This window comes from Nelumbo lutea, chromosome 1 (genome assembly GCF_056320005.1).
Source record: "Nelumbo lutea isolate HS-2025 chromosome 1, American lotus-T2T, whole genome shotgun sequence".
NCBI classification, from domain to species: Eukaryota; Viridiplantae; Streptophyta; class Magnoliopsida; order Proteales; family Nelumbonaceae; genus Nelumbo; species Nelumbo lutea.
The window spans coordinates 14,761,722-14,788,351 of record NC_142684.1 but is presented as its reverse complement, the minus strand read 5'-3'; the positions used below and the strand labels follow the sequence as shown (position 1 = coordinate 14,788,351).

General features: G+C 40.1%; 1 protein-coding gene and 1 long non-coding RNA gene across 2 annotated transcripts in view; one reads left to right on the top strand and one right to left on the bottom strand.

The window, feature by feature from the left end:
- LOC148873628 (DNAse I-like superfamily protein) overlaps positions 1-12,995 on the bottom strand; it is a 46,844-nt gene extending 33,849 nt beyond the window's left edge. Inside the window, exons 1-3 of the mRNA XM_088964209.1 lie at positions 12,625-12,995; positions 10,557-10,654; positions 8,513-8,553 (exon numbers count right to left, since the gene is read on the bottom strand). Of these exons, the coding sequence (XP_088820335.1) occupies positions 8,513-8,553; positions 10,557-10,654; positions 12,625-12,677 (192 nt within the window). The 5' untranslated portion in view covers positions 12,678-12,995. The remainder of the gene's footprint in view (positions 1-8,512; positions 8,554-10,556; positions 10,655-12,624) is intronic.
- A 1,287-nt stretch (positions 12,996-14,282) lies between these two features.
- On the top strand, positions 14,283-16,064 carry LOC148873627 (uncharacterized). The gene is made up of 2 exons (XR_016105133.1): positions 14,283-14,808; positions 15,506-16,064. It is a non-coding gene; the product is annotated as an uncharacterized LOC148873627 (long non-coding RNA).
- Positions 16,065-26,630: the final 10,566 nt, after the last annotated feature.

Genomic DNA, 26,630 nt, shown 5'->3' with positions numbered 1-26,630 from the left:
CACCTAGTTGCCTAGGCGATGGATTTATTATGGAGAAAACATAGATCCTAGAGTAGTTCCCTAGGTACCATAACCATATTTATTTTATGAATGCAAATAATTTATTAAATCAGAATATAAGGCAATACAAGAAACCCATGAAGAGGCACGAGCCGTTACCTCTTCTAACAAAGTATTACATCAATTAAGAACCGGATAAGCAGAAATAAACAGAAATAAAACTACATAGCAGCCCAAAACAAATGATCCCTTGAAACCCCTTGCTTAGCTAGTCCATCCGCTAAGGAATTTTCTGATCTTTCTACCCAAAGAGAGGTAACTATCATATTTCTTGTGAGTCAATTGACTTTCCTCAATAAATTTCTACTTCGCCACATAGCTGAAGCTGGATTTGTCAGCCATCCCACAACAATTTTAGAGTCTCCTTCAACTATCAAGTGTTGAACTCCTAACTGTTCAGCAATCTGGATGCCTTGTACAGCCGCTAAGATCTCTGCTCTATTTGAGTTTCCTATTCCCACAGGGCCTGAAAACAAAGCTAGGATGTTGCTCTCTCTATCTCTCAGCACCCCTTCTATCCCCGAAGGGCCTGGGTTTCCTTGGCTACTACCATCAAAATTCAGCTTTTCCCAACCTTCAGGCGGAGGCTTCCACACTGCAGCTGCCTTGTCCCTCCTCGTATGACTAGTGGCTACCGCCTTCCAGTTACTCCAAATGTCATCAAAGGAAAACATATGAAAGAAGTCCAAAGTTCTTAGCCAATGAATGGCTCTAGTCAATATACAATCCTCAACAGTTTGTAAGCTTCTTTCCTTTTCTTTGAACACCCTAGCATTCCTTTCTTCCCAAATTGTCCACAAGGCTGCTGCTCTAATACATCTCCACATCGTTTTTCCTTTTTTTGTAGGCCACACAAAACAAGAAGGATCAAACAGTTGACTTAATTCTGAGGACAGATTCCACCTGCATCCAAAGAAAGAAAAGATCCAACTCCAAATAGCACTAGAAAAGGAACAAGATACAAATAAGTGGGAGCAATCCTCACCACTAGCCCTGCAAAGTACACACCAGTTAGGGGACAAGCACATGAAAGGCCTTTTATTCTGCAAGCAATCCAGAGTATTGATCTTTCTTTAAAACACCTCCCAGCAGAATATTATAATTTTAGGAGGAACAAGTCTGAACCAAATCTCCTTAGCAGGGAAACCCAACTGTCCCATGGAAGGGCAAAGGGACTTAAAAAAGGAAGCACAAGTGAAAAAACCTTTTGGATGAGGGGACCAAAGTCTCACATCCGAGTGAAGAGGGTCCAGAAAGACACTGCCAAGAAGAGACAACAATTCTGAAGCACTACTAAGTTCAACATCCCTCAAACCTCTCCTAAAACCAAAGTCCCAGCTTAAGGAAGAGGGTGAAATAATAGAAGGAAGAAAATGAGAAACAGTTTTTTCCTTGTAAAGGGAAAGAGAATAGAGAGCCGGAAATTTGTCCTTAACGGCAACAGTACCCACCCAAGTATCTTCCCAAAATAAAACACACCAGAGTTGACATCATACCTAACCAAGTTGAGAAACTGAGGGAAGACATTCTGAATTGCTTTCCAAGGAGATGTCAACGTAGCTTGATGTGATACACCCGCATCCCAACCATTTTCCCGTCTGCCATGTATACTAGCTATCACTTCATGCCACAATCTCTCCCTTTATCTAGGCCACCTCCACAACCACTTCCCTAAGAGAGCTTTATTCCTTTGAGCTAATCTTCCTACTCCCAGCCCACCCTCCTCTTTACTCCTACAAACTATTTCCCAATTGATTAGATGATCTTTCTTTTCCTCCCCAGGCTTCCATAGAAAAGATCTCATTATCCTCTCCAACTTCTTAGCTTCCCTAATAAGAATCCTAAAAATAGAGAGAAAATAAACCGGTAAATTTGCTAGGGTAGCTCTCAATAAAGTCACTCGACCCCCTATGGAAATGTAGTTCTTTTTCCAAGAAGCTAATCTTCTCTCAAACTTTTCCAGAATTGGGGTCCAAAATCTACTCTCCTTTGGGTTAGCCCCTAGAGGGAGACCTAGATACTATAAGGGCCAAGAAGAAATGGGACAACCTAAACAAAATCTGCCACAGACTGCAAAGTCCTCTCATTCAGATTAACCCCTACCACACAACTCTTATCCAGGTTTATCTTCAAATTGGAGACATTCTTAAAGTGTTGTAACAATGCTTTGAGATTTCTCACTTCCCGCCTGTCACCCCCTTCATAAAAAATTATGATATCATCGGCAAACTACAGGTGGGTTACCCGAACATTGTTCCTTCCAGTCCTCCAGCCTCTAACTTCCTCTTCCCTATCTGCTTTAGAGATTAATCTACTGAAGACATCTACAACTAGGGTAAAAAGAAAAGGGGAGAGAGGGTCACCTTGTCTAAGGCCTCTACAAGCTAGGAAAAAGTCTTTCACCACCCCATTAACCAAAACGGAGTAATGGCAGGAACTAATACAGCCATTTACCCAATTGCACCATCTATCTCCAAACCCACAGCATCCTAGGACCTCTAGTAAAAAGGTCCAATCCACAAGATCATAAGCCTTCTCCAAATCTAGTTTACAAACGAAACATTGGGTTCCTGACTTTCTCATGTCCTCCACGCACTCATTTGCTATTAGGATCTTATCCGTTATTTGCCTTCCCTGCACGAAAGCACCTTGTTCTTGACTGGTGATGGAGGGTAGTACTACTCAGATTCTCAATTACAACACTTAAGCCAGGATTTTATAGATGCTTGTCACTAGACTGATTGGCCTATAGTCCTTAGGGTTCTTTGCATCTGCCTTCTTTGGGATTAAGGCTAGGAAAGTAGCATTGACTCCAGGGCTCACCGTTTTTTATTTGCAAATTCCTGAAACACCCCAACAAGGTCTTCTTTAACCACATCCCAGCAATCCTAATAGAATGCCATTGTAAATCCATCTAGACCATGTGCTTTGGATCTATCCATTGAAAACACCACCTGTCTGATCTCTTCTTCACTAAAGTCCCTTTCTAACCAATTTGCTTGTTCTTCAGACAATCTAGTCCACTCCAAGTCTTCCAAGGTTGGCCTATTATTCAACGGTTTCCTATAGATTGATTTGAAATGATCCACAAAACATCTAGCTATCTCATCTTGATTTGTGAGTTCCTCCCCATTCACCTCTAACTTAGCCACAAAATTTTTTCTTCTCCTCCCATTAGCCAATGCATGGAAAAATTTAGTATTCCCATCCCCTTCCTTAATCCATTTATGTCGCGACTTTTGCCTCCACGAGATTTCCTCTCTCAAAATGACCTCTTCCAAGTCCTTCTTTAGGTTTCCTCTCAAAACTCATTCTTGCTCACTCATCATCCTTTGAGCTTCCTTGGAATCAAGTTCCTTAGTCCTGGACATCAAGTCAATTTTTTGCTCCTCTATCCTTCCAAAGTGTTCCCTATTCCGGTCCTTAATTTTGGATCTCAACCTTTTCAATTTTTGTGGAATCTTACTCCCTTCCAATTCACTCCTCTTAATTCTTCTCTCCACCATTCCCCAATCAAGTGCACAAAATCCGGATGAGTTAACCACATATTCTCAAATCTAAAAGGCCGAGGACCAGAAGTTAAGGTTTCAAGACTTAGCTAGATAGGGCAGTGATCAGAGGTGACTCTGGGTAAGGCTCTAGCTATCAAGTTCGTCCAATGGTTCTCCCACTCTTCAGTAAAGAGGAATCTGTCTAATTTCGAGCAAAGGGGATTTTCTTGGAAATTCGACCATGTAAAATTGGCTTGTAAGAGGGGTAACTCCTTTAGACCATAGTTATTAATGAAATCATTGAACTTCCTCATGCTGGTTGTAATTGTCCTTTGGGGGTTATTAGATTCGATACAAAACCTAAATACATTAAAGTCCCCCTCAAGACACCAAGGACCCTCCCACAGACCTCGTATGGCATACAACTCTTCCCACATCTCATTCCTCTCTCTATACGAGTTTGGCCCATAGACATTGGTTAAGACCCAGGTGAAACCATCCCCCACATTCCTAACCTTTAAGGACACAGAAAACCTGTAATAGTCCTTTTCTTGAAAATTTGTTACTCTCTCCCTTTGATCTAATTTCTCCTCCCTCTCTTTATACTCCTCCAATAACGCGCGGATTCTCTCCCAAATTCTCTCTAGTTCCTCCTTTAGTCCTCTTCCACTGCTATCTCACCTTCTCTCAGTTTGCATTCAGAGCTTCCAGTCTCTCTTCTCATCCCTCCCACTGGAACTTCCGCTCGGGATGCTGGTGTATCTGTTTCAAGCACAGAAGGCACATTAGTAACCAAAACCGAATGGATAACAGTACCTGTAATGTTTGGGACTGAGGGGACGACTTTCCAAGGGAGAGGGATTCTCGTAAGGAGATGGGCCTAAAGCTGTTCCCTGTGACTAAGCTTGCGTGAGAGAGAGTTTACATTGTGAATCAAAACCCCATCTGCTTTAATAGGTGAAAGACTTCCATTTCTGTCCTTCTTCTAGTGTTACGTTGCAGGTTGGAGCGTGAGAAGAGTTTCCTACCAGCATCATATCCTGCTCTTCCTGCACTAATGGATCGACTTCCTTTGCAAGTACAAGCAGCACCTGAACCGTAGCCTTAGGCAACTGACCTTTAACCTTCACGACGTCTTCCTCGAACTTTGGTGCCTCGTCTTCATCCTTGTTCTCTTGAAAAAGTAACTCTCTTGAATAATTATTAAGGAAAAATGGTTATGGTACCAAGCTCAAGGAATGTGTTTGGCACCATAACCATATTTCCTTAATAATTATTCATAATTTTTTTGATAAATAATAATTATTCATAATTTTCATAAGAAAAGTATAGAGTTCATGTTAAAGTATAGAAAATCAACATATTAACGAGAAGAAAAAGAAGGAAAAGAAAATTCAAAAAATATAGGGGTTGGCCCTTATTTTTGTTATAGTAGTAGTAGAAAATGTGTTGATTAGACAAAATTTTATGTTCTTCCTAAGTTATTTGTTCAGGTTTTAAAGTCTTTGAGGGTTCAATACAGCATTTAGCAATGTTTGTATTGATTAAACCTTAACAAATAAGAAAATAATAAAAAGAAATTAGTATATAAACACACAAAATGAATATTTTAGTTTAATAGTGCCTATTTTATAATTATAACGTCAAAAAATAGAGAATAAAAAAGTATTTTATAATTCATAGTACAAAACTGGTTGGTGATAGGCGAGCCTCAAAGGGCGCCTTGTCGCCTAGGCGTCCCCTTGACAACTATGGTTTTAATGTGTATTTTTGTGTATGAATCTGAATTTGCAATTCATGGAACATTGTAAATAATCCTCAACTAAAACATTAAGCATATTATAGTCCAAGGTTCAAAAACCATTGTCTAAATTCTAAAGATAATGACAAGTTTTGGCTCTCAGTAATAACTGAAATAGATTTTGATGTGTATACCTCAAAGTAATGACAAGATTTGGCTCTCAGTAAGATTAATCTACTTCACCTTTTCCAACTTCATTTTATAAGTAATTTTTAATAAAAACAATGGTATCATGTGTCATGAAACTATAAAACTTTGAAAAGAAAAAAAACTAGGCGTCCCCTTGACAACTATGGTTTTAATGTGTATTTTTGTGTATGAATCTGAATTTGCAATTCATGGAACATTGTAAATAATCCTCAACTAAAACATTAAGCATATTATAGTCCAAGGTTCAAAAACCATTGTCTAAATTCTAAAGATAATGACAAGTTTTGGCTCTCAGTAATAACTGAAATAGATTTTGATGTGTATACCTCAAAGTAATGACAAGATTTGGCTCTCAGTAAGACTAATCTACTTCACCTTTTCCAACTTCATTTTATAAGTAATTTTTAATAAAAACAATGGTATCATGTGTCATGAAACTATAAAACTTTGAAAAGAAAAAAAAAAAGGAAAAAAAAGTGCTGATTCAGGGAGAATCTCTTTTTGATAAACTGGGCATATAACTAGTAACGAGACTGAAGATACCCTATTAATAACTGCAGAGACAGATGTATATGATGTACATGTTCTTAAAAGCTTATATTTGTAGTTTCAAATGTAGCTTTATAGGGAGTGCACCCCCTTCATATTTTTTACTATTAATACAACTCAAGCTTACCTATCGAAAAACCCCTATTTATAATGACAGGAATGGTGTTCATAAAACAACTCCATTTTGCAGCACACATCAGAAATTTTGTATCAGTTCAGAAAAAAAGGCGGGTTCCCTGTATGTGGGTCCCATAGACAAACATGTCAAATAGTACTTTTGTTTCAAGAGCCATCCTGTTAAACTGACTATAATTGATTATAATTTGCTTAATGGTAGAAAAATTATTTTTAAGTGTTAAGGACAATTACATCTCTATGGTACAGGTATAGCTCTTCATAAATGTTTCTAAGGGCACCTCGCCCTCTTTACCACTTGCAGTGATTAATGCATTTATATTTAATCCGACTTTCCATCATTTGGATTCATCATATAAAAACAAAAATATATTATAAAAATTAAAATTGGAAGATAAAATAAACCTGCTACATACTTAAGTCCTGTTCTTTTGGGTGCTAAACCCAAAACCTCTTGCTAGTATCAGATTCCATAACTCATACCCTCATCCACATAGCATAGGAACGGATAGATCAAGTAGCAAAATTATAGGATGTTGGAGTAAGGATCATTTATAAAAAAGGATGCAATTAAGATTTATGATAAAAAGATACCCCAAGCTAACCAATTCCAGTACCCTAGATACAATCCATAATGAAGGAGAAAATGAAGATGATATTGCTAATAAAATTAGAGCAAGGTAGTTAATAGTGGAGAGATGCATCTGGTGTACTTGTGACTGGTGTGTAATTATGACATGTTGACACTATAAGGAGAATATTGTAAGATGGCGATAAAACAACAATGTTATATGGAATAGTGTATTTGGTAACAAAAAAAAATAACATGTCTAAAAAATGAGTGTGACTAAGATGAAGATATTGAGCAAAGATGAAATCAGTTACTCTTTTTCTCAAAAAAAAAGTGATGAAGATGTTGAAATGGATAAGTGGCAACACTGGAAAGGATAAAATTTGAAACAAGTGCATGCAAGACAACTTAAGAGCATCCGCGATTGGTAACAAAATAAGTAAAATTTATCTGAGATGGTCCGGTCATGTGCATAGCCAATGACTGCACCAATGAGAAGTGCAAGTATCTAAAAGAGCAATAGGAAGATTAAAAAATGTGAGTTGAAGTGCTAACAAATAATGCAGAGTTGTGTAGCTGATTCAAAATAGTTGCAATTAATGCTGAGTTGAGTTGAGTAACTTTGCTCTAATTGTATATCCCCATATCATAAGCATAATCAGTTGAGAAATAATCTACTAGATGTATAGAAACTTAAAAGGAAGTAAAAAGTTTGGTAGTGTAAAATTCATTTCCCTTGCATGCCCATCTTCGTAATAATGAATGATATATTATTATTTCTAGCATATCAGTTTTGGATCCCTTATTCAGTTTTTTAATAGATAAAATAAATGAATCTACGTCTTGCTTGGATATGAGATCACTAAATTGCACAACCTGATGTTTAACAAATACCATAGTTTGCCAAGACACTAAGGTGAGGCTAGGCAAAAAGGGAGTGCCTTGACATCTAAGCAACTAAGTACTGATTGGTTTAAATTGTTTTTTTTTCATTTTTTTTTTTGGATAGCTTATTTTCCTAGAGGGTGGATATCTTATTCTGTTAGTACAGGGAGATAAAAAGAATATCTACATGTTTATGCATGAGATAATGATAAATCAAATAATGAAGCAAAGGCAAAGAAACAAATAGACAAGGCCCCTGCTAGGTTGAATTTGGCAAAGATATAAATGGGAGAGTAACTTTTTATATGTATTAATTGCAGAGGAAAATAATAGTAGAAGGTTTCCCAATTAGAAAATGGAGAAAAGTGATTAGAGAGAAAGAGGAGAAAAACATATGAGAGGGTAGAGCCCTAATTTGACATAGAGAGAGAAAAATGATGATGATGATGGTGATGATGATGATGCCTCTTTTTGTTTACATAAATTCAGAGAGAAGTAGAAAAAGAGGCTTGCTATGGCAAATACCATAAAGTTATTATTTAAAGTCTTACCAAAATGAATACTTTCCATTTCTATGGTGGATTTTTTCCATGACCATTTTACGGATCTCTAAATTGAAATTTACTTCATAATAATGCCCTCATACACTGTTTTACCCTTATTTATAAAACATGATATTGTTTACCAGTACTACATAGACAAGGTACAAATTTGGAAGTAATAAGATATTCCTATAAGTATAATGTAAAGTTACCAACTTATTATGACACAATTTCGAAAAGGATTTATTAAGTAACATCTAATTCAGCATTGTACCAAAAAAAACATGATATAACAATATGAATATATGATTCTGGAAAGATGGCATACCTGAGCCAAAATATTATACGAGACAATACGGAATCTGCAGCCTGAAACATAAAGTTTAAAACCCGAAATGCTTAGATTGTGCATAATAGACCATTCCAGATTTTCTTCTTTCATTCAATATTAAACATCACAAGGAGATCCAAACAACCTCAAATTTCTTCCCCAAGTTAGGACTACCATGTCAAATAGATGACTACATCAGATGGTGTGAATATTTTCATAATAGATCATATGAATTAAGGTGAAGAGGACTTATAGGCAGTCACCTTTTAGTTAAGAGACAAATGCTTAAATCTTGGGCTAGACATTCTATTTAAATGTATCTATGCTATTTAAGAAATGTAAAAGAGAAATAAAAGAAAGCTACTGAAAGAAAAAAGTCAAAACAATTAAATAAACTGGTTACTTGGTCTTGGGGTTTTAAAATAAACAAATAAAAGTCACTCACTGCCAAGGTTCATTTGGTGGGTTATGCCTCATTTTAACTCTAAGTGTTTCTTATCTGGCTTGTTGTTATATTATGATGAGCTAAGCTTGAATTTGATGATATAATAGTAATTCCTTATATCATAGGTTGTAAATATGATGTTTAAAGTTTAAACAATTTAACCAATGTAGGACTTAAACCTACAATGCTAGAACCATTGTGTTAATAACATGATGCTCTAACTAACTGAAAATATTTTATCTTCAAAAAATACATGATGCTCTAACTAACTGAAAATATTTCGCTTATATGTTTTTCAATTTTCCATTTCCTTCAGCCCCTTTTTGAGAAGTATTTTATTCTCAATAACACAGCTGCTTTGGTTGGCCTTTTTTCTTTATGGATAACATGAAAATATTTTAGAAATGTTCATTTTTGTAATCTGTTTTCAAAGAATCTGTTAATGGGCTGAAAGATGTATTCAGGCTGTTTTTTTTTCTATGTATTTTGCGGGTTTTTATGGTGGATGTACAATCTACCACTGTAAAGTTTCTGGGGTTCCTATTTGGATCCCCTTAGTTAAAGAAATATACTTTACCCTTTTCTCAAACAGTATCATTTTTTTAATTCCTATTTTATCCAAAGTGATCACTGCAGGTGATCCACCACACCTGGCCCTGAGTTGGAAAGTCTCTTTAAACCCTACTTTCTTCTCTCCAACAAGAAACAGATGGAGAGTTCTGTGGAAGTGCACTAGAGACACTACTCTTTGATCTATTCTATGGTTAGTCTTCTTATGACATACTATCATTTAGCAACTTGAATTTGGGAAAGGTTTTTTTCTTTGTTTGGTTGCAGGTAATCCACTACCCCTGGAAAATCTCTTTAAATCCTACTTTCTTCTCTCCAACAAGAAACAGATGGAGAGTTCTGTGGAAGTGCACTAGAGACACTACTCTTTGATCTATTCTGTGGTTAGTCTTCTTATGACATACTATCATTTAGCAACTTGAATTTGGGAAAGGCTTTTTTCTTTGTTTGGTTGCAGGTAATCCACTACCCCTGGAAAGTCTCTTTAAATCCTACTTTCTTCTCTCCAATAAGAAATAGATGGAGAATTCTATGGAGGTGCACTAGAGAGGCTATTCTTTGGTCTATTTGGAAGTAAAAGAATGGAAGAATATTCTGGAATAAATCAAGCATAAAGAAGAGTTCTTGACTTGGAGAAAAATCTTGATAAAAGTATGTCATTAGGTAAAGACATTAAAGCTTTTTGACCCTTTCTATATGGAGGATATCTTCAGAAGATGGCAATAGGTGGCTGACTCTTCAATATTAAAGCCGAATAGATCCTTACAATGGTACCCACCTCAATCCAGATCCTCTGGTATGGGGAGAGCTGGGGGGAGGCAGTTATAAGAGATTGTTATGGCCACGTCAAAGCTATTTCCTTGGGTCCAATTGCTATGGAAATTCAACCGGAAGACATTAAATGTAGAAATATTTAAGAAATTTGCAGCACTCAATTATCTGTAACAGAATTAGAGTTTTTTTTTTTTTTTAAGATTATATGGTATGAATTATAAAGCAAAAAGAAAAATCAAGGAAAGAGCATACCATCATAGTTACTTCCACAATTGGTTTTATCATCCTCCACAGAAATGAATTTTGGAGATAATGGTAATTTTGATGTGCCCATTTTGCTCATACAAATCCTGTTGCACGATTAAACAATCAACATTTACTCCAGAAGCATAGACATAGTGTTGCAGTTGAACTTTGTCAGAGTTTAATCTTCATGACTTCTAGGTAGATCAATGTCAACAAAGTTTCATATAAAAGGGATTTAGTTATAAGTTAAACTTTTAATGTGTTACAAAAGATAATTAGCACACCATGAACAGCATCAGAAGATCTTGAACGTAGCCTCATTCAAAATGATTAACCTGAATTCTTATAAAAACAATTCAATTTTGATTTTCAGGAAATTTCCATAATACTGTATTTTAATTATTGGTCGGGAGATGAGATTTCCTAGGAAAAAGAAAAAGATTTGCCTCAGTGTCATGTAGTGTTTTAAAAGCACAAGGCAGAAAAAACGCAAAGGGGAAATTTGCCCCTGAGATGCAAGGCAAGGTGTGCACCTTTTTGGAACAAGGCGCAAAAATACAAAAAATGAAAAAATCAAAGAAAATAAAAATATTAAATATAATATTAGTTATATAAATTAAAAATGTTTAAAAAAAAACCTACTATCTAAAATTAAAATACATAAACATAACATGTAAAACATATTCGAATGAAAAATTAAAAGTAAAATCAAACACATAAAACATATTCAAGCTGTCCCTCTAAATGTGCAGGGGTAAGGCTGCCTACATCTGTCCCCCCCCCCCCGACTGCATTGGCAAGAGCCTTGTGCACTAGGCTGCCCTATATAAAACGTATTCAAGCATGTAAAACCCCCAACCTCTTTTGTTTCCCAGTTTCATTACTTTGAATAGCTAATGTGATGTAAAACATCTTTGATTCTACAAGCTGCCTTTGTACCGAGCCCCTCAAGGCAAGCCCAAACAAGTCCATGTTACGGTCTTAAATTCTTAATGCCTACACATCAAAATGATTATATAATTTTAATTGCCTTTTAAAAAGATATTTTATTAGGATGAATGAATTAACAACATTAGAAAATTAGGTGTTCTACTCCACTACAATGAGTGGCTCAGTCGCCAGGCGAACAGAAAGAGCAAAAAAAAAATGGCACACACCTGGGCAGAAGCGCAAGGCACACCAGGCACACACCTTTTGAAAGTGATGTGTGCACCTGGAGCCTAGGCGATGCACATACCTTAAAATGCACCTCACCTGTGCAACTAGGCACACCTTTTAAATCACTGGTGCCATTCCCCACAAAAATGAGAACATTGTCGTTCTTGTTCAAGTAATTCAAAAAGAAGCATAAGGCCAAAAGTCAAGAGATCAGTAGGAGAATGAACATGAAGTGTTAACTACTTAGTACAAGCTCCATCTAATTCCATTAACCCAAAAAAAAAATTGAAAAAGAAATAGAAACCAGCGTGTCTATATATATATATATATCTGTGTGTGTGTGTGTGAGTGTGTGTAGAATACAAGTTGAGTCACCCAAACAAGCTGTTTCAGTTTCCAAATGGACCGATTTAAGACACTAAATTAAATGAATCACCAAGTCCTATAAACTCTATAAAAATGTGGTTAGAGTGAAGCACAAGCAACTGCCGTACGCAACTGATAGTGATTATGGTAATAGATCAATTCACAAACGCACTACTTGTAAATGGAAACGGCTACATCAAAAAACTGCTCCTTGCCCACTCAACTTGACAAGGCAGACCAATACAAAACTAATCAAGCCTCGCACTTTACTCATGGGCCAGCTGTGTTAAATACTGATAACACAATTCAGCTAAAGAGAATTTCGTTGAATTGAGAAAAAAAAAAAGAAAGAAAACAAACTGCATGCAACACTAAATCAGATAACGCGAATAGCCTCAAACATTATAGTACTAGATGCAAAAGAAAACCCTAGAAAGTTAAAAAATGGAAAGATGGAAAGAATCAAAATTTCTATCTCTCACGACGGAAAAAAAAGAGAAGAAAAGAAAAGAAAGTAACTCGCGTTGAGGAAAAACCATTCATCTCATACCTTCGGAATGGGGAGATGGTGTTGCGGGGGAGAAACGTGAATGCCTTGAGCATTGGTTCGGCTGCTCCCGAGTTTTTGAAGCTGAGGACCTAACTCGGCAGTCGCTAATTGCTTCGCTATTTCCGTTTTCTGTTTTAACTATTAGAAAGTGTTACCGTTAATTTTGACTTTTGAGTCACTCTCACCTCACTCACTCAAAGGAGTCTGGAGCGGGAAGCCGAACTGATTAGGGCTGCAAGTCAGGCGGGATGGGCCGGAATAAAGCTCAACTACACGTCTAAACCTAATGATTGGGATTTGGGCAGAAGGTTTCCAGCCCGAATTCTGAATAAAATTCAGGTAGCCTCCACTAAAGTTTAATGTAAATGGTTGTTATATGTTTGTATATAAAAATATATATATGTAGACGGGACTCGGGTTAGAAAAAAGATAGAGTCGAGATTGGGTCAGGTTTAGACTACGTAAGGGCTAGACCTAGATTTGGCCCGAAAATAAAAAAGCCTGAATTTTTGAATTAAGGCCTAGTCCAAGATTAAAAATCTAAATCTAGCCCATATAAAAGTCTAAATCAATCCAAACTTAGGTTAGGCCCACTGAATTGCACCCCTAGAACTGATCTGGGCACCAATGGAGTGTTGGAGCGCCAAATTTTGAAGGGACCTTACCTGGGATATGACTAGCATCCCATAGGCCCCTACTTATATTCACTAAAAAGTAAAACATCTAAAATACAAACAAATAATTCATATACTTGTATATATGTATGTATATATTCATGAGGAAATATTCTCAAGAAACAGCTGCAAGGAGCTGTGAGGACTGAATCCAAATTCGAAAGTATTGTGCTTGGGTATTAAAATTTGATGCATCAAGAGTTAGATTCAATCTATATACATATATATAGTTAAAATTACCAAATTGTTATTATAACTTAATATATCGGTGATCCCAAAAGCCAGTGTGTATAGTATGATGTGATCTAATATGTATTGATATTTTGAAATGAAAACAATGGTTCAAGTTTGAGAGGACCCATTTTGAAGAGAACACTGTTCAACACAAAATGGGGTCTTTTTAGTTAGATTAGTAATTTGGACTCTTGACGTTTCAAGCTCACACACTTCAATTAAATGGACCAGATTGTCGAAAATTAAGGCCCCTTACAAATGTCTTCCTTTTGGATGGAAGTTTTTAATGCAAGCTGTAGGAACAAAACACTCAATCTGGACCCGCATGCAGACAAATGAGATTTCCTACTTCTGTCAGCAGAATGCCGAAACACGGGCTAATCTCTTCTTTGAATGTCACCTAGCAAGAGTAGTCTGTCTCAAAGTCAGGTTGGGGTCAACCCAGAAAAGTATATATCATGGTTTTCAAAACCGGGCCGGACGGTCGGACCAGAAAAATCGATAATCAGTCAACTCTCGGGTCCGGTTATATTAGAAATTGGAAATTTTTAAAAAACATTGAAAAAGTCAGAAAATCGTTGATTTGGGCGATCAGACCGCTAAACCATTCAACCTGGGCAGTGGTTCGCGGGTTATCCTTATTTTATTTTCACTGTTTTAAATAAAAAAAAAAACAAAAAATAAAATGACTTGAATATCCCCAGATCAAAATTGAATGTTTAAGGCCTTTAGGGTTAGAACCCCATTTTCGTTCTAACCCTTCCCTCCTCTCAACCCTCACACCCAACCGACCACTTGCGGCGGGCAGCACCTCCGGCATCCAACGGCGATTAACGGCTACTGGTGACAACGAATTTGCAGCAGTTAAACTTCCAGAGTTACAAGCTCCAGTAGTAAGAGTTGCGGCAGGCAAGTTTGCAGCGGCGGGCGATGAATTTGCAGCGGCTGTCCAACGAATTTGCAGCAGCGGGTGATGAGTTTGCAGCGGCAGGTGGGGAATTTGCAGTGACAACAACACTACCATTGACGATTCTGCAAGTTGGAGCAGCACTTGCAGCAGTAACTAACCTGGAATCAAGCCCGAACTCACCAGCAGTGAACTCACTGTCAAACACCATTACCAGCACTCTTTCTACTCTATTTGGTTTGACAGATGGAATTGTTATAGTGGAGAAAAACTGGCCGTCATTTTTCCCCCCTATTCATTATGACATTGCAAATGAAATACCACTCCATCTACAAAAGTTGTAGTATGTTGCATTTTCAACATTGTTAGGTATTATCAATATTCTCTCTTAAATGTTTCAAGCTAGTTTTGAAGGATTTATCGCAGAAATAAAATTGAAGATTAGCTGACTTTACATTCCCTGGTTAGTGAGCACTGATTTTTACATAGAGATTTAAGGGTTTATTTCAAGCTATTTTTTCTGTATTTTTTGAATTTTTGTGTTTTTTCTGTATTTTTTAGATTTTTTCTGTATTTGATTTGTATATTTTTATGTGTTTTGTACTGTATTGTTTTTTATTTAGATAATTTTATTTTCTGTATTTTCTATATTTTTTTTGTATTTTATTTAATTTTATGCTATTTTTATTATTTATAAATATATTTTTTATTTTTAATTTATTTATAATGTCATAGGTCGAACCATTCAACCCGAACGATAAAACCGCTTAACCTAAAACCAGTCCCCTGACCAGTTCTGTTTCCGGTTCGTTTTTAAAAACCATGGTATATACCCTTAACAAGTCCAGACCTCTTAGATTGGTGGGTCAAAAAGTTTAACTGCTCGAAAGAGTTTGAACAAGCCGGCTAAGATTTTAGCCATACTGAGAAGCATCTGGGACCACAGAAATGATGTTATATATTCAGAGGAAAAGCCCCCAATCCTGTGGATTTTCTTCAGAAAGCAAAGAGCTATATTCTCCCAGATTTTATTTAGTCTCTCACACTTATCGAATTTGCATTGCAGAAGGACAGCCCTGTTATGCAAATGACACAATGCTCTGGGCAATCATCAGAGGCATAAGAAGATTGATCGAGATGCATCACATGAGCTGTTATAACTTCTGATGCCAAAGATTTGTTAACAGTTGATCGGTTAGGTTTTCGACTGATTCAATTCTTATTTTTTTTGGTTTTTTATTTATAATATATTAATATAAATAAATATATAATATATAATACAAATGTTATAAATACATATAATGTATTATATTATAAATGATAAATTTTATATATATATACGGTTAGTTCCGTTGGGATTTTCAGCTTTTGATCAACACCTCTACTTATGAGAATAATATTAATATAAAGAATAAAATGTGCTTCTAAACTTTATATTTTCATTGTACATCTTTGTATTTGTATTCTTCCTAAACTAAGCCTAAGTTTAAGGAGGGATTATTGTTTGGTAGGATGATAGATTTTCAAGTCAGCATATTGCTCAAGTACAAAAACTAAATATATGTTTGGCATCGGTGTTGCATATACAGCTGTATATGTGTGGGTTGGAGGCACCACTTTCTCACTTATTTGTTTCCCAAGGCAACAGCAACACCATCTATTTGGTACCAATGCTCCATATCTGTTTTCAGCACTGGTACTCATTATAGTAAGTCCACATCATTGCTACATCATGTCATTATTGGCAACAATGAGTTTCAAATTGAGAAAATGTTGAATTTGGTGTTTCCCCAAACCATGCCTTCTCGATTTTCAATGTGTGGTTTGGAGCACTGTTTTTTATGGAAAAACGATGCCAAATATGTTACAATTTTCTGGAACACTGACTTATTCAACATGGCATTGATGTGTCACTGTTTTCTAGAGCAACGACATCAATGCCAAACACCGCCTAAGAGTATAAACATAATGACTTCAAATCAAATCAAGAGATATTCAAATTCAAATTTGATTAAATAAATGGATTTCAATTTGATTGATTAGTTATTTTAAATAAATAATATAAATATATAATATTTAAATATTTTATTTATATGATATATAAATGTATAAATTGTTAATATAATTTATATATTATATTATATATTAATTACTTAAAATAATATATCTATCTATCTATCTATCTATATATATATATATATATATATATAAAGCAAAGCAATCGATGTCACCATGTCTCTCCTTTCTCCAAAGTCCAAACCCCCTTTCTTTCTTCCTCCTTAACTCTGTCTCCTTTCTCCTCTCTAACCCTTCCATTAAGCCAAGTCAGCACTCTTCTCTCTTCCCAAAACCTTTCCCCCTTCTAAGAAAATGCCTACTAATTTCTCTCCCTTCCATTTTCATTCTACATTAAGTCATTAATATCCTAAACTTTTATTGGCTCACTAATTTCTCTCTATTATGTTTTCATATAACACTAATTTCCTTAATTGTTATTGGCTCACTAATTTTTCTCCATTGTATTTCCTAATTAGGTTTTATTTGTGATGAGGGGTAATTTGACACGACCTAGTAGATAAAAGTTACGTGGATGCGATCTGCTTGTAGGATGACAAATCAGTAAGAGGAGCCTAGTCAGCGGTATGCGGAGCTCGACATAAAGTCACCTCGGCATAAAGTCACTTCGACATAAATTCACTTCGGCATAAGGTCACCTCGGTGGCTAATCGAATTCGTGACCCAAGAACCGAAGTAACACGTAATAAATCCTAATAGCTTCCCAACATACTTTGAATATTATGGGATCATACTGTATAACGGCAAGCCTTTTCTTCTCCCCGTCTGAATCGGGCGGCGATAATGAGGTTCATTGACTGATACGTTACTCCCTAATTAAAGCGGAAACGAATCTCATCCATTCAGGCCGCAGATTTCAGAACTGTTTTGGGAAAGCCACAATAACTCAGTTATATAAAGGCATCAACCCCTCCATGACCCAGGTATGCGCGATTACTTGCATCCAAGCTCTCTAACACTCAGATTCTAACTCACAATCACGACATAGTACTGACTAAAGCATCAAAGCGACCTCGTCGGATTAACTGCCCCGGGTGCTCTAATCCTCTGTCTTGTAGTTTGTCCAACTCGCTACACGACTAAGGTCTAGGTCATCCTCCAGTTAGGAGCTTCCAGATCATGCACAATCAATTGGCACCATATGTGGGAATACGATCAAAAGGTCATCCCAATTCCTTTACAGTTTCAAACTCAGTCTCAACTTCAATGGCATCTTACAGCCACAACGGTAAGGGTAACATGAACTTCGCTGGGGAGCAAGAGCAGCATATAGTCGCTCCCCAAGGACTCTCGATGACAATCGGCCAATTCACCATTCCTTTGACCATATCTGCAGTCCCATCACTGTCTGCACCCTGCACTACCCAACAGGTGAGTGTCCCACTCCCCCAAGTGAGCGCCATGTTCTCAAAGCCTTCAGTGATTCCCCCTGGGATTGGACACTTCCAGTTCAACGACCTTGTCTAGAGTATCCGAACAATGCAGATTCAGATGCAGCAGTTTCATCAGTTCCAGCAATATTATATTAATCAACAGTATCAACAACAGTTCCCACCACTGCAACCAAACCAGACGGCAAACAACCAGCACTAGTCCCACCCTGCAGGGAAAGAACTTCGCAGGTACTGGCCCCCCATTCCAGGCAAACCCCGCCCTGGGGTGTTGTAGGTGACTGACATACTCCCCCTGCTTCTCGAAGAGAAAGCCCGAGGAATAGACCCGAACCCAGTCAGTCCAAGAGGCGCAACCGACAAATTTCCCATGTGGAGCACTGATTCAAGGTCCAAGGTGCGGGCTCCAAGAGAGACCCCTCGTTCCTTGCAATAGCCAGCACGAATGCATGACGAAGAGGAGGCAGCAAGAAGAATCTCTGAACTAGCTCGCCCTATTATTCGAAGTAAGATCTAAGTGCTTAACAACACAGAGGCTGGCAGTACAAATGTCGCTCCACCGAAAAAGCAGTAGCAACAATGTCGCAAGACTCGCCGTACATCAACAAGAAATGATCCAACAAGGCCCAACCATCCAGTTGACCAAGGTCGGGAAAGAGAGGGGGTGAGCTCAGTGGCCAAAGGAACAACGCCTACTCTTTTGAGCCAGCCTTCTCCCCTAACACCTGAACTCCTAGTAGCCCCAATGCCGAAAGATTTCAAGGTCCTACCACTAGACAAGTACGATGGGTCCTTTGATCCCAATGATCATGTGGACACATTCCAGTCCCAAATGCACCTCTCCATGAAGCTTGTATGTGCGTAGCTTTCTCCACCACGTTCAAAGGAGTAGCTCGGACTTGGTACACAAACCTAGCACCGAGTTCCATCGGAAGTTGGGTGTAGTTCGCAGACATTTTCATGGCCCACTTCATCACTATTAAGAAGTGCCCGAAGTCATAGGAGAGCCTTTTAAACGTGGTGCAGAGAGAGGGAGAGTCAATCTGCAACTATATCAAGCGCTTCAACGAGACATGCCTGCAAATACCGAACCTTGACCCAACAATAAGTCTCACCACAGCATGCAAAGGCATCACCCATAAAGAGTTCAAGTGGCACGTTGTAGCCAACAAACCAAAAAACATCACTGAGTTCCTCCAGTTAGTATATCAGTTTTATCAGCACTAAAGAGGAAATAAAACAGAAAACTGACAACCAGCGAGGAGAAAAAAGGAAGAGGGAGGAAGAGGGGATAAGCAACAAGAAAAGAAAGAAAAGTAAGTCCCCCAAGCGAAAAAGCAAATCCCCCTCCTCCACGAAGCTACAGGTCAAGTCGGCATTCCAGGACCCCTCTAGTGGAGAGGACAAACTATACCCCTTTCAATGCGAAGTGAGGAGAGATCTTAATGGCAATAAAGGATTCCCCTATCGTCAGATGGCCACCCAAACTCCACGGAGACCCAACAACCAGGAACTCAAACGTCTATAGTCACTTTCATCGAGACCGTGGTCACAACACAGAAAACTGTAGAAACCTCTGCAACGAGATTGAAGAATTAATCCATCGTGGGTACTTGAAAAAGTACATTCTACATAAAGAAAAGGAATAGGGGAACCAACAGGGAGATCGGAAAAAAGACGGCCCAGAGAGTAGTAGACAGAACGAACAACCACCTCGCCCGCTACCAAAAGAGAGACCAATTTGCGGAGTGATTAATATGATCACCGGGGGATCTATTGTAGTGGGGTGCACAATAGCGGCTGGGAGAACATTATTCTGAGAACTATAGCATGAAGCAGAAAACCCACCCAAATGACCTCGGATCGAAGAACCGATCTACTATACTGAGGACTACGCCCGTGGGATCTAGTGTCCTCATGACGATGCCCTGGTCGTGAAGATGATCATCAATGACTTTGAAGTAAGGCAGATCTTGGTGGACTCGAGTAGTTCGACCGATATCCTCTTCAAGGAAACCTTTGACAAGTTACAGTTACAATAAAGCGACCAAACGCCAGCAGACGCTCCACTAGTAGGGTTCAACAGAGAAGAAGTTAGGCTTATAGGTCGTGTCACAGTACCAATGGAAGCGGGCACGTGGCCAAACATCGTCCGGTTTGAGCACACATTCCTAGTGGTCACTACCCCATCCCCGTATAACACAATCATAGGTCAGCCAATTTATACATGTTTTACACGTAGTTGTGTCGACCTACTACCTCGCAGTGAAATTCCCAACGGATTGCGGAGTGGGAGTAGTGTGAGACGACCAGCTCGAGTCCCGGAGGTGTTATGTGGTTGCTCTCAAAGGAAAAGCAAAGATAGCAAAGGACGTCGAACTGGAGCGACCGAAGGCTACAGCAAGGAGAGAACTGCCATGATGGAAGAGATGGTCCACATACCAGTGTCTGAGACCGAACCGACTAAGACTCTCTAGATTGGAGCACTCGTAAGTGAACTGCTTCTAAATCAACTAGTAAGCTTTCTACTTAACAATTTAGACGTTTTTGCCTGGTCTGCGGCATAAATGCCCGGAATTGACCCTTGTGTCATAACTCACAAACTGAATGTGGACCCTTTAGTTAGGCTAGTCCAACAAAGAAAATGCAACCTCGCCCTGGAACGGTGGAGGGTAGTCGATGAGGAGGCCAGGAAGCTCCTCGCTACAGACTTCATCAGGGAGGCCCATTACCCGAGTTGGGTCGCAAACCCGATGCTCGTAAAGAAAGCCATTGGCAAGTGGTGCATGTGCGTTGACTACACCGACCTGAACAGAGATTGCCCAAAGGATTGCTTCCCCTACCCAGAATTGACTGCCTGGTAGATGCGATCTCAGGGCATGAGTTGCTGAGATTCATGGACGCCTACTCTAGCTATAATCAGATTAGGATGAACACGGCTGACCAAGACAAAACTGTCTTTGTGACCAAACTAGGGCTATACTGCTATAAAATTATGCCCTTTGGTTTGAAAAACACTAGAGCAACCTTCTAGCGACTTGTAAATAAAACTTTTGAGCCTTTGATTGGTAGTAAAGTGTACTGTTACGTTGATGACATGGTTGTAAAGACCTAATTCTCTAAATCTTTAATTAATGATTTAGATGTTGTTTTCCAAATTTTAAGAAAATATAATATGAAGTTAAATCCGAATAAGTGTGTCTTCAGAATCACTTCAGGGAAATTTTTAGGCTACATAGTCAACCAACATGGTATTGAAGCCAACCTAGAAAAGATAAAGGCAATTATGGACACGAGTCCACCTCGGAAAATAAAAGAAGTCTAGAGGTTGACTAGCCAAGTAGCAGCCTTAAGCCGTTTCATGACCAAGTTGGTAGGTCGATGCCTCCCCTTCTTTAAAGCCATTAAAAGGAATGACACTTTTGAATGGACCAAGGAATGCCACCTCGCGTTTGACGAACTCAAAAGGTATCTAAGTACCACCCTAGTTTTAAGCCGACCTAAGGAAGGTGATATTTTGAAGTTGTACCTCTCAGCGAGTGACGAGGTAGTCAGTTCGGTACTAATTAGGGAGGTAGACTTGGTCCAACGGCCCATCTACTATGTAAGTAAGGTACTGCTGGATGCAGAGACCAGATACCTCAACATTGAGAAGCTGGCGTATGTGCTAGTGGTAGCAACTCAAAAATTACACCCCTACTTCCAAGCCATACCATTGTTGTCCTTATGGGTAGACCTCTGAGGCACATCCTACTTAAACCCGAGGTGTCCGGGAGGTTAACAAAATGGTCTATCAAGCTCAGAGAATACGACATCCGGTTCGAGCCATGACCAATGATCAAAGCCCAAGTCTTGGCAGACTTTGTAGCAGAATGCATGTTCAGCAAACCAGTCCCTGAACTGATTGAGCTCGCCCGGACATCGGAGGCATCAACTAGTGCAACACTGGTCCCGGTTGCAACAGTACTGACCTAGGACGAGGAGCCCTAGATCCTCCATGTTGATGGCTCGTCTAACCAACGAGGAAGCGGAGTGGGACTGATACTGTACGGCCCGAGCGAGGTGAAGCTAGAGTATGCTCTTTGGTTCAGATTCGAGGCCTCGAACAACGAGGTGGAGTATGAGGCACTAATTGTTGGGCTCAACCTAGCAAAGGAGATGGGAACAAAGCACCTCATTGTTTGCAGTTATTCTCAATTGGTAGTTAACCAAGTCAATCGTGACTATGAAGCTCGTGACTCGACCATGGCAGCCTACTTAAGCAGAGTCAGAGAGATCCTACTAAGCTTCCGCTCCAGTTTCATCAGACAAATCCCAAGGTCCGAGAATGACGAGGTTGATGCCCTGTCACGAATAGCAAGTACGAGCGACAATACTATGCGAACTGTGTACATAGAGGACCTATCTCGACCCAACATTCTTAGAGGGGTAGAAGAGGCCACTCCTGTGTTGCAAGCGGAACCGAGCTGGATTGACCCGCTCATGGACTATCTGCTCCATGGGACTCTGCCTGCAGAACACATTGCAGCTCGGAGGGTAGAGCGACAATCGGTCAGGTACGTCCTCATAGATGGACGGTTATACAGGAGGTCATTCACGCTCTCCTACCTACGTTGCCTGTGACCCATAGAAGCTGAGCTTGTACTTCGTGATATCCATGAAGGTCTATGCGGAGATATTAGAGGCACTCGAACTCGTCAAGAAATGCGACAGATGTCAGAGGCATGCCAACATCCTCCATCAACTTGCTACCGATTTAAAGTATCTTACTATCCTGGCCCTTCACGCAGTGGGTAATAGACATCCTCAATCCATTTCCACCGGCCATTGGATAGAGGAAGTTCTTAGTCGTGGTGGTAGACTACTTCACGAAGTGGGTGGAAGCCGAAGCGCAAGTAAGCATTACAACCCGGAACGTGCAAAATTTCTTCTAGAAAAACATCGTATGTCGTTTTGGACTTCCCAAAATCTTGATTTCAAATAATGGGAAGCAATTTGAGGATATTAAATTCCATAATTGGTGCATTGAGATGGGGATTCATTAGAACTTCACTTCGGTACCACATCCCCAAACAAACGGGCAGGCCGTAGTAACAAACAGGGCTATCCTCCGCGGACTGAAAGCTCATCTCGCATGAGCTAAAGGTTTGTGGGTGGACGAACTACCCAGCGTTCTTTGGGCCTACCTGACTACCATCAAGACAGCGATGGGTGAGACCCCCTTTAACCTCACATATGGTACAAAGGAGGTGATCCCGGTAGAAATCGAAGTGCCCACATTGCGACTTGAGGCTTATGATGAGGAAGTAAATAATGACGACCTCCATACCAACCTGGACCTCGTAGAGGAGGTACGAGACTTAGCCTATATCTAGGCTATGACATACTAGCAAAAAGTAGCTCGGTACTATAACGCCCGGGTCAATAAGCGACAATTTTGTGTTGGCGATCTAGTCCTACGGAAAGTTATGGTACCTGTGTCCGACATGGGTAAGCTTGGACCGAACTGGGAAGGTTCATACCGTATAAGACAGGTGTACGGGGAAGGCACGTACGAGCTCGAGACTTTGGAAGGGAAGCTAGTACATTGAGCATGGAACATCAACAATTTAAGAAGGTACTATGTATGAGTCCACAACTCCAAGTATAAGTCATTCATGAAATCACCAAAATGGTCAAATAAACGACGAGCTGGAAAGAGGACCATAAGTCACTCCCAGAAGCCTAAGGGCTATGGTGTCGAGGTGATAACAAAACTCAACACGATAAAAGTCCTAATCACCTCTTCGACATAGGCAGCTTAAAACCCAGTCGCTTTGGCATGGGCAAAGCAAAGTGACCCAGGCACAGATAGGTCGTGTATGTATCCTACAGTGTCTGCTCGCCCTGACATACAGTGACGATTATATTATTCCTACTAGTGTCGGGCTTGCCAGGTTGGAAGTAATCTATACCTAGAAAAAAAAATTCACTCCTATTTGATTTAGCTCACTAGCTTAGGAGTAATCTATACTTAGAAATATTTGTACACGAAGATTGCAAAACATTTGTATTTCATTGATGAAGAACTTCAAGTACAAAAAAAAAAAAGAAAAAGATTACAATTAACCGAGCTTGAAGGCTCGAAACATTGAGCATTACAAAAGGGGGGATCCAAGAAAAGAGGCTTCAATCTCTTCGGGGCTCTTCATCCTTAGTGGAGGCTTCGGCAGGAGGATCTGTCTTCATATGGTCCTCGACAGCACCGGTCTCCTCTTCCTCATCATCAAGCAGGTCGTCATCACTCTCCGCTTCGGAGTTTGGATCCTTGGCAGCTTCAATGGCCATCTCCTTGGTGATCTTCAACGTGGTGATGACGTTGAGATCGAGGCGGGGAAATTCACACCGGGTCAACCACCTACAGAGCTTGAGCCCCCTGCGGTAGCCCGCTATCCCTGCCTCGACCAACCTTTCCCAAAGCTCCAGTGAAGACTTGTACTCCTCAACTACCTTAACCTTGGCCTCTTCCATCGCCTGAAGCAGGAGTTTAGCTCGCTCCTTCACGTGGGCCTCGAGGTTCTCAATCTCCCTCTTCAATGTCGTTTCACGCTCTTCGAGCTCCTTCTCTGACATTAGCAGAGTTAGCAGCTCCTTAGTTCGCACGTCATTCTTCAGTTGGCTGATTTCGTTGTGAGCTAAGTTTAGTTCGGTGTGGGAGTTTCAGGAAGATTCCTCGGCTTTGAGAGCCTGTTTTAGATTTACCTCGGACCGGTAAGCCAAGGCGTGGATGGAGGAGTTTACCTGCCAAGAGAAGAAAATGAGTATCAGTACATGGAAAATCTAAGTATAAGACAAGTTGAAAGATAAGTTCGAGAACTCACCACCATACAGTTTGTGGTCGCTCGAGCCCCGAGCTGAGAAACCAGAAATTTAGCCCAACGAGCAACCTCCTCAGTAAACACCATATCTTTGCTCTTGAGAAGGCCAAACTTCGGAGTCAAAATGCTTTGAACTGGAGCATCGCTGCCCGAAGACGTGGTGGCCGCTGGAACAGGCTATGAAAACGTAGCCTCCTCGGGTATGCATGGTGGGGTGGCCTTGCTTGAGTCCTCCTCGACCAGATCGATTACAAGAGGCTGCTTGGTGACAGGTGGGTGCTCGGGCTCAGGGATGGCAGCCTCAGTTGTTGGTGCTTCAGTCTCGGCGCAAACCTTTTTGGTGGCTCTCTTCTTCTTCTTCCCCTTTTTCATGCTCCCGAAAAGCTCATCGGCAGGGATGTTGTCCATGGCATCTGTGATAAGAAACAAGCTAAGTCAGATACAGTATCGAGGTAAAATGAATAGAAAAAGTACAACATGTAGTGACTACCAGGAGGACTTAGGCCGGCTTGCATGACCTTCTCCTCGGTTATGAAGTTTTCGAACTTCAGGCCGAGCTCTGCCCAAGATCGGACCTCCTCCCTTGTCTTTAGGTCCAGTCTAACGCCGAGGTCCTGGATGGTGGCCCTCCGATGAGTTGGGAAGGGCTACCCCTCGGTGTTGCGGACCACGAAGTAACGTCTCTTCCAAATCGGAACCTTATTAAGGAGCTCGTGCAACAGTTTGTACCCAGGACGAGGAGACTAGTAGAAAGTTCGCCTATGCTCGGGCATAATGCAGGATGAGTTTTTCTTAATAGAAAGGATCGAAGAGAAGATGTTGAGGTCAAGGGGATGGTTGTAATCATGGAAAAGAGAAATAGTCCATACAATATTACGGATAGAGTTTGGGTGTAGCTGGTCTATGGTAATGTTAAAGAATTTAACGATCTTGATTATAAGGGGGTGAAGTGGGAAACACAAACTGGCTACGAGCTGCTCCTCGAAGACCACGATCTCATTGTGATCATGATCCCAAGGGAAATTGCCTAAGGGGATGCTATACACAAGGTCGCTATGGAGTCTGTATCGGGCTACTAAGGTTAAGAGCTTGTCAGCCATCATTGTTGACGAGCCGAAGTTGTTTGGCAGCCGACCTCGGTGGGAGGTGGAAGCCGATTTACCAGAAACTTCTCACTCCCGCCGAGGTGCACCTCGGGCGGACCGAGGACCACATCCTGTCCCAAAGTGACCACATCGGTAGTTTGAGGATCCACGGTCTAAGCCGAGGTACCCACCTCGGCCCCAGCGGACTCGCCGCTCCCGTCTAGAAGACTATCTAAGCTAAGGTTAGACATATTAAAGGAAAGGACAACGGAATCAAAAAGAAAAAGCAAAGGAATGTGGACTCACCAAAAGGAAAACCGAAGAAAAGGAGGCGACCTTGGACCCAGAAAAGGCTAATACCGAACTAGAAGACTTGAGCGCGACTTAAAAAATTGTAGATTTACAAACTTGTGGCAAAGAAAATGGACCATTTGTCCCCTATTTATAGCCAGTATATTCGGGAATCAACGGTCAAGATCAGCATGATCTGACGGCTCCTAGGAAAACTAGATGTCAGCTTGACATCCACGCGTATCGGGTATGCGATCTGGGCCACTTTCTGGTTGAGCCAAACAGTCGAACAAGTCCGACCAACGGCTCCCCCTCTATGTCACCTACATTTTATGCCAAATCCACCTAAGCTCGTTGTGAACTCCCTGCGCCGGGTTAGAACCCTTGCCACGAGGAGTGGGGGGCAATTGATGAGGGGTAATCTAGCATGACCTAGTAGATAAAAGTCACGTGGATGCGATCTGCCTGCTTGTAGGATGACAACTCAGCAA